The sequence below is a fragment of the Calliphora vicina genome, chromosome 1 (assembly GCF_958450345.1).
Source record: "Calliphora vicina chromosome 1, idCalVici1.1, whole genome shotgun sequence".
Lineage (NCBI taxonomy): Eukaryota > Metazoa > Arthropoda > Insecta > Diptera > Calliphoridae > Calliphora > Calliphora vicina.
Genome location: NC_088780.1, coordinates 70,660,363 through 70,669,519, shown reverse-complemented (window position 1 = coordinate 70,669,519; position 9,157 = coordinate 70,660,363). Strand labels below are relative to the sequence as shown.

Sequence of the window (9,157 nt, the reverse complement as noted above, 5' to 3'; positions counted from 1 at the left end):
CCATGTTGCTCGTTGTTGAACGGGTACATATCTCAGTTTCTTCTTTGTACTCAAATTCGTAAGTACCGATGTCAATATCACGCTGCTTGAATTCATCTATTAGCCTTTTTTGCAATTCTGCCTTGTTACCTGCTGTTGGTAGCTCCAACTTACTCAATTCTTTCTTAAGTTGTTAAACTTTCAGTTCTTCAAACTTCATGCTTATTAATTTGCAATCCCACTTCTGACACCAATTGTTACGTTTTAACCTTTTCAAAACGATTGGTTTATTTCCTTTAAATAAACCGGATACTTTTGATTGCAAATAAAAGCCGTTTAGTAGTTTGAAAATTGTAACAACTCTTTATTTATTTAAAATGTACAACAACAGAATTAAATAGTCACTCAATGTTTTTTTATACACGTTTATAAATTCTCAGAAATACAGACACTTTATAATGTATACGAATTCACTTGAAAAATACAGCACACTTTAAGGCACTCAGTTGATGTTTATTCAAATAGCGTCTCTGATAAACTGACTAACGACTGCAACCTCTGCCACTATTTATAACACTGCCATCTGCACTCTAAATTGCTCTTTAACTGTCAAAGTTCGAATATTATAGATCATACGCCATCTGTGGTGTACTTTCTACAATGTTCTTTAACTGAATATTCGAATTCAAACAGCGTTGCCAACTTACGATCAATGGTAAACTGAAAGCTTTTATTTAATAATGCCCACAGATATGTTACAGTTTGCTATTACAGCACTGTTATTTGAAAGCATTATGCTACTTTTAAATCAGTCCTTAAAATCGTTATATTTGAATTCAAGTACAATTTCGTAACAATATTAATAAATAAAATAGGATAATAATTTTAACGATTTTGTTTGAATTTTTCTCTGATCATTTAGTGGTGTCCCGTTTTGGAAATTTCAAAAGGTGGCAAGTCTAAAAGTAGGTGGTAACTATATTATGTCGTTTGACTCATTTGGGGAAAATACATTCTTTAGATGACTAACAAACAGGTTTCCATTTTCAGTATCGTTTCTCGCCCAGCCTCCACTAGAATTATGTAGAGGAGGTCTGCTCATAACAGGTCTTTTTATTTTTTTTGTAGCTCGCCATAGAGAGTAATTTGAGTACTGGGTGGCATCTAAGTTCTCCAGATATTTATTAATTGAGTCAGTTTTACGTTTGTGAAGAAGCATACTGAGGCGTTTGCGACATTTTATAAGCTCCGTTTTAAGTTGAGGGGATCTGTAAAGTTGCTACTCTCGACGAACTCTTCTTTTTTCAGCTAATAACTGTTCAATGTCTGCAAAATACAGTCTATTGTAGCTTAGCATTATAATCTCCAGCTGCCAGGAATCGGGGTCCTAGTGATTCGTAAAAATGTACATATTTGTTTTCAGTAATCGAAAACCTTGGAGGTGAATATATCGACGAAATTAATAGGTTTCTGTAGAAATCATCCATACAGATTGTCGTAGGTTGAAGATAATCTTCACAAATATCACACATTGAATGGAGTTTGATACGGGTTTTAATTAAAATTCCAGAGCCTCCACATGCTCTATCTCTTGGATATTTGTGCCATAAAAAACATAGCCATTTATCTTCAATAAACTTCTAGACGTCAAATGGGTTTCCGAAACTAACATTATATCAACTTTATGACTTTTAAGAAAATACTCGAGTTCGTTTTTATGTTGGCGAATGCCGTTAGCATTCCAAAAACATATTCTTAGGCAGTCTGTTAAGCACAGCATGCAATAACATTGCTTGCATCTTAAGCATTTCTTGCACCGATTGTACAAGAGTTTCTATTGTAGATTCTAGTCTGGTAAAATTGAAAATTGGCGTTTGCTCTCTTACCTCTGGGTTCATATTTTGGTTTTGTGGTTGACGCAAAAAAAGAGAAGTAATACTCAGGCAATTAATATGCCTATATTAAATGTGTTACTTTCTTTGGAAAGGGGATAGAGTGTAGAGGAAAAGGTGGTGAAAGGAGGAGAAAAGCTTTTGATTGACAACTCTGCAATTTCGCGTTATATTTGTTATTAGTGTATGTTGCAGCGCCTCTGGTGGTGAGATGGCGCCTTAGTCAAGCCAGCAACCTTTATTTAATTTTTTTACTTCCGTGGCGTTCCCAGGCCACAAATACCATATCATGCTTAATGATCAAACGCGCTAACCAATTAATCCACAGCACCCTTTCTTTGTTGTCGTATGTCTGTTGCAACGGGGGGTAGTTCAAATTGATGTTATTTAATGGCTGAGCGGGGAAAATCTTCGGTTTCTGGCTTTGTGATTTTTTAACAATTGAGTAGACTGGACAACCCCTGTAGTTTGCTGTGTGGTTACCTCCGCAATTGTTGCATTTTTTATTTTAGGATCATCTTTGGATTTGTTACATGGGGATGTGTTATGCAACTCCCCGCAAATAACACATACTGGTGGCAATTTGCAATATGCCTTGGTGTGTCCATATTCTTGGCATTTCAGACATTGGACGGGGCCAAATCGTTTATGTGGTTCTTCTACCGTAATTTTACGATGCAATAAGTACTTCAGGTTATATATGGGATGTGTTTAATTTTTTTCAGGTTTATGTCACCGGGTTCAAGTTCAACACGGAAGAGTGGTTGGGGTATTTTTTTCGCGATTTCTAATATTTATCACATTTTTTGTCTTATAGCCTTTATCTTCTAAGCTTTGCTTTATTTCGAGTGGTTCAACATTACAGTCAATACCCTTTATTAAAACTTGTAGACCCTTCCTTTCAGCTGATAAGTGTAAAAACTTTTTAGTTTTCTATTTATGACCAATGATGTTGACAATTTTAGTTTTTAAGATTCCAATCTTACGGGCTATTTATGGTCAATCATTTGTTACCAAATGTGTAAATAAAAATCAAAGTATTTTCATTTTTATTATTATTTACCCAACGTTTCGTTTGTTTGTTTCAAACTTCTTCAGGGGTTTTTCTTTTATTGTTGAATTCTAGCGACAAAAACATATAAATATTTTATTATAAATCATTGAAAAACTTAAGATATCACAGTTCAACTTACGAAATTCTATTGTTTACATTGTCAATTAACTTATTATTTAAAAAACTGGACTTCACGACACAGAATTAATAAATAAATAAATAATCATTACAACACAAACATATACTATAAGTCAAACTTAATACTAATATCACAGAACTTCAACTGATTTAATAATTAAATATTGCAACGGAATATTGCAGTTTTGTGTTATCCTTGTCCTCTTTCGTGTTCATTGTATTGTGTATTTTTTGTTGTATTCTTAAGCTTTCAAGAGTGTATCGTTTGTTCTCTTTTTGTTCTCTGTCCAATATCTTAATATTGTCAAAATCCATCTTATGATTGCACTCCTTTACGTGCAGAGATAATGCCGTCGTTATTTTTCCTTTTTCAATATCTGTTTTGTGTTCATTAACTCTCGTCCCCAACATTCTCTTTGTCGTACCAATGTAAACCAAGTTACATCTCTCCCTTTCATTACCGTCACATTTTATCTCATAGACCACATTATCACTCTTAAGTTTGTCAATTTTTGTTTTGTTGTTTGTAAATAGATGCCTCAGTGTCATATTTGATTTGTAAGCTATTGTTGTTGTTTTCTCTGTGATCATTCTCTTCATTGTTTTTGTCTCCGTTAGTTTGGGAATAAATGGTACACTGTAAAAAACTTTTTCCTCCTCAGTGTTTGGATTTTTCTGCTGTTTTTCATATTTTAGTACTTTGTTGATTAAATTGTTCGTCATATATGTTGGGTAACTATTCTTTGTAAGTATTTTTCTTATTCTATTAATATTGGTTTTCCTGTATTCAACATCACTTATCTGTAATACTTTCCTTATTAAATTCGTCGCTGTACTTATCTTCATTTTCAATGGTTGTGTAGAGTTGAAGTTAACCATTCTACCTGAAGATGTGGGTTTCGTGTACCAATTTGTCCTTATTCTTCCATTATCCTTGATGATATTGATGTCCAGATACGGTATTGACATATTCTTCTCGCGTTCTATTGTAAATTGTATCTTATTGTGATAAACGTTCATTGTTTTTAATATCTTCTCTTCGTCCGATTTCCTTATAATCGCAAACAAGTCATCCACATACTTAGTGATAAACTTAATCTCTATATTATTAGCCCTTAATTCGTCAATTACATCGTCCAGTAGTGTGTCAAGTACAATATTTGCAATTGTTGGCGATAGGGGGTTTCCCATTGGCATACCATATGTTTGATGGTAAAATTTATTGTCAACAGTGAGATAGTTATTATCAGTTAAACAAAACTGAAGAATTTTCAAAAATGTTTGCCTTGGTATTGCCGTGTGTTCCTTAAGTGTTTTCCATTTGTCAAGTATATTCCTTATAGCCAAGTGAATCGGTATATTAGTGAATAATGATACCACGTCGAAAGAGACCATAATATCGTCATTTTCCAATGAGACGCTTTCCAGTTTTCGTTTTAATTCTACTGAATTTTGTATATTGTATTTGGGCGACACAATATTCCTCAAAATTGTTCCTTTTCTTTTGAGTTTCAAAATCTGTTACAACCTTTCTATAATCGTTTTCACTATTGACCTGTATTTTAGTTTCATGAATCGTGCCTTTCTTGATTGGGATAACGTAAAAAGAGTTCTCACATATTAATGAGACCATGCTCTGAACCAGTGAGTTTGAATTATTTACTCTCAAGTAAATAGGGGGTGGTTTTGTAGATGTAATTTTATTTACTGGTTCATATGTTTCACATTCCAGAATAGAAAAACGATTTTCATTATTTACTCTAGCAGGTTCACTATCCTTATATAATTTAGCCAAGGGTGCCGCTTTCGAAGACTTGGGACTTCGTGCACGTTTTACTACTGTAACATATCGGTCCATTCCAACCTGTATTTGGGATTTATTATCTTTATTTAATGGTTGACTAATCTTGGGTATAGCGCCGCTTAATGGGTTAATTTTAATTGTAGTCGGTGTGGTGGATTTCGTTTCTGAAGCTGATATTGCTAGCATACTTTCAGGCGTAAATAAAATATTTGTATTTTTTGGTAACTCCAGATTAACAGCTGTTGGGTTTTCTTTCGTTTGACAATCATTAGTTGTTGACAATGCAGGGGAACAAGAACGAGCACGGTTAACAGGCTTGGTTAACAAGCTGTCATCTATCCTTCTGTTTGCTTTGTTTATATTTTTTTTCATCTGCATTAACTGTAACATATGCATTTCTGCCGTTTACACTTAACCTTCGCTCACTGTTTTCGTTAAAGAGACTCATTAAAGAGTAGTTGTAAATACTTTAGTTAACACTCTTGATCTATATTTAATAGTTAATGCACAAGGTTCAAAGAAAAAAAATAAAGAATATTCACTTATTTGTCTTTTAGTTCTTGTTTTTATTTTTTTTATTTAATAATATTATTAAATTTAAAGCGTCCTTTCGCGTAATTAATAAACAGTTGTAATTAAAGAATCATTGAAATAACAAATTAACAAAGTAAAAATAAAACACGTCCAATTTCAATCACAGTGTGATGAACACTATTGATAACCATATTGAAATAAATTAATAACAGGTACATAATTAATTATAACCATATATACATATACATATATTTTTACTCGAAATAATTGTTTAAATCTTAATTACTTTGGAATTTTGTACGGTTATGATTTATTAAAGTGGCACTACTGAATTATATATCAGCTGTTTGCTTTGCCTTCTCCTCCGTGCTGCGATCCCAGGTACCGTCAGCTTTGCTTAAAGGGCTGCCTCTCTACCGGTGGCTTGATATTTTCCGTTACCTTATAAAGGGAAAAATTTGTGTGTTTGGTATTTGTCAAACTTTGAATGTAATTTCTATTTCTACGATCCTCTTCTAATTGAGGGGATTTTTTCAGATTTTTACTAGCAGCAGACAGGCTCTGTTTTGCAGCAGGTGATCTATTTTGTTTCCATTCTCTTCTGAGTTTTCTCTTTTCAAAAATAAGTCGTTCAATATCTGAGTTGCAAATGTGAATATTAGTTTTAGGAAATATTTGACTCTTAAGGTAGAATCACATGATTGCCGCAATGCACCAATTATTGGTCTATTTTATACGGCAATCGTATGATTTCACAACTTATTGGCTCATATATCAAACCATAACAATATTGTGCTTATTTGGCCCAATCAAATGCAACCCTGGTGCGGCAATCATGTGAATGCTTGATAGGCAACATGCACCAATAGAAAAGTTAAAAATACACCAATATTTATTTATCAAAGAAGACAATTAGCGCCAATATTCATTTTTGTAAATGAAATATTCTTTTTGTGAGCCACTTTTTGACCCACATACATCTTTTAACATTTCTTTATTAATTTTTTTATACGATAATTAAGGCCGACCCAATTTTCTTTTTTTATTTAACAAATAATTTTTTCACAATTAGATTTTTTACATTTATGTAAACAAAACAAAATTTAACATCTAGCACAACAGCTGTTTCTCCGAGTTGCCGTAAACTAGAACAATCGTGTGACTGGAATGCGACAATTATGGCCACTAAATCGCTTTGCTCCAATTTACGACAATCAAATTTATATAAAATGAGGCAATCATGTGACTGCAGAGAATTTGATTGGGACAATTTCTTTATTGGGCCCCAATTCAGCACAATAACAATTGTGTGATCCTACCTTTAGAATGATTAAGAGCCGATACAATTAATGACGTGAAGTCATTGGCTCATTTATATACATCTTCCTCACACTGAATACAAAGATCTGTGTGGATATGACTGCTGATATATTTTTTATATTTAAGCCAATTTGTTTTATAGTAATATATTTCAGAATGAAATTTTGCAATTTTAGTCCTCCCGTAATAAGATACTATAATTGGGGAATGATCAGAAAATTAAAAATATGATATTTCTGTGGATATTGAACTTTGATTAATATTTCTTGTAATGGCAAAGTCTATGAGATCAGGAATTTTTTTAGGATCAGCAGGCCAGTCTGTTGGTTGTCCAGGGGACACAAAATTCAGGCCATTTTTGCGATAAACTAATGCTTTTTAAAGCTGTCTATCTATGGGGTTCATTAGTCGAGAGCATCAGTAAGTGTGTTTGGCATTATAGTCGTCACATACCAGAAAGCGAATTCCTAGCGTGCTAAAGAATTCCTCAAACTTCTCCTTGGTCATTGAAAAGCGTGGTGGGCAATAGATCGTTCTTATATTTAAATCTCCAGCAAAGCTTCCCAGATGAATGTATGTTGCGTGCATGAGAATTCATCTAGGGGATAATGTTTTAAACGATTTCTAATTGAAATACCAGTACCACCATGTGCCTTACCATCTGGATGATTTGTACCGTAGAATGTATAACCTGAAATATAAAAATTATACCTATTGGTAAGATGAGCATCCGAAACCAATAGCACGTCGATGTTTTTATTCTGCATTCTGATTTGTATTGTTTTTAACCGTTTGCATTCCAGAAACATAGTCTCAAATAACTAATTTTTTTGTTAAGAGGATTTGTATCATTTGGTTCTGCGCTCTTAAAAGCACTTGTATTGTGTTTTGCATGGATGACATAAAGTTTGTCATATTTTGATTAAGAGAGGCAATATTTTGGGTAAGCGCCTGCATAAGTGCCTCCATCCCTCCGTATTTTGGGGAACACTAGGTTGCTGGTAACCCGTTTTCAAAATTTTGGCAGGTTCTTATGCCCATTCTTAGGCTGATCAATTTGAGTGGATTGTGAATTATTGTTCAATAACGGGACTTCAGAATTGACTGGTGTATAGGTGTTTTCAAATTTGTAGGCTGGTACTTCAGATGTTTTCCCTCTTATTAGCTTTTGACTCTCTCTCAATCTCTTCAGTGCTCCTTATAAACTGGGCACACGTGGTAGTTGGCTGAATCATCGCCACCACAGTTACCACATTTTCTTTTTTGTATGTCCAAACTCTTGACAATTGCCACATTGAACTGGACGAATTCTTTTAAGAGGCTCCTCAATGGTTATTCTACGATTTAACAGGTATCGTGTTGAGTAAATTGGGTGAGTTTCATTTCCCCTCAATTTATTTTTCTCTGACTCTTACTCGACTCTAAACATTGGCTGAGGAATTTTATATTTGTTGAATATATTAACTACAGCTCTTATTTTGTAGTCCAATTCTTGCAGGGCCTCCTTGATATCATTAGGACTCTATGCCTTTAATATTGTTGATATGTATAAAAATTCTTTTTATTATTATTTAGGTATTGAGAGATTTTTTCATAACAATACTCAGTGTATACGCCGCCTTTTCTTATTGGAACAGTATGGAAATTATTTTTTCCAATGAGTTCGACAAATGTTTTAACCAAATTATTCGAGCTGGACTCACGTAAATATATTGGTGGTGGCTTCAATATTTTTTTCTTGTAATCGCCATCTTTTCCACTTTTATTATTGTTATCCTCGCCCAAGAGTGCATATCAAGGGATTATCAGATATCTTCTGTTTCTTAACAGACGTTCAATTATAATTGATTATTTTGAGGACTCAAATTTATTTTATTAATACTTACATATCTAAGCATAACTGGTAGTACTGGTGATTTCAATGTACATATGTATCTTTTTTTTTGGTATTCCGCCCTTCAGTGTGCCATCATTATTTCTGTGGTCATAAGCAATAACCACCTAAGTCGACTTAAGAAAGATTTGAGTTATATATGCTACATTATTCTCTTCATAGAACTGTATGTATACGTGCAATCCCTACCTTCCTAACTTTCTTATTTAAAAAGTTATTAATTAGAAACATATTGGCTTAAGTCCTAAGGAAGACTATCGCATTTACAATAAGCGCCAAAATATACTTAAGAAAACATTCAATTATATTTTATTTTGTTTAAATAGCTTATAATGACTTTAGTTGTTATTGTTATTTTTCACAAAATAAATTTTCATAAATATGAGTGCTGTTATAAGAGCCAAACTAAGGATAAGCGATTATGGCAAATTGGCTTAATTACTTAACATGTAATATTTAAATATGTAATAACAGCTTAACTCAATATATGCCAAGCAACAATCAAAACACTTATTTTCAACAAACGCCTAATCAGACATTGG

At 33.2% G+C, this 9,157-nt stretch overlaps 1 protein-coding gene across 1 annotated transcript; it reads right to left on the bottom strand.

Annotated features, from left to right (window-relative positions):
• Positions 1–3,213: 3,213 nt before the first annotated feature.
• On the bottom strand, positions 3,214–4,254 carry LOC135949927 (uncharacterized). The gene has a single exon (XM_065499393.1). The coding sequence runs from the start codon at positions 4,252–4,254 to the stop codon at positions 3,214–3,216; it is 1,041 nt and encodes a 346-aa protein (XP_065355465.1).
• Positions 4,255–9,157: the final 4,903 nt, after the last annotated feature.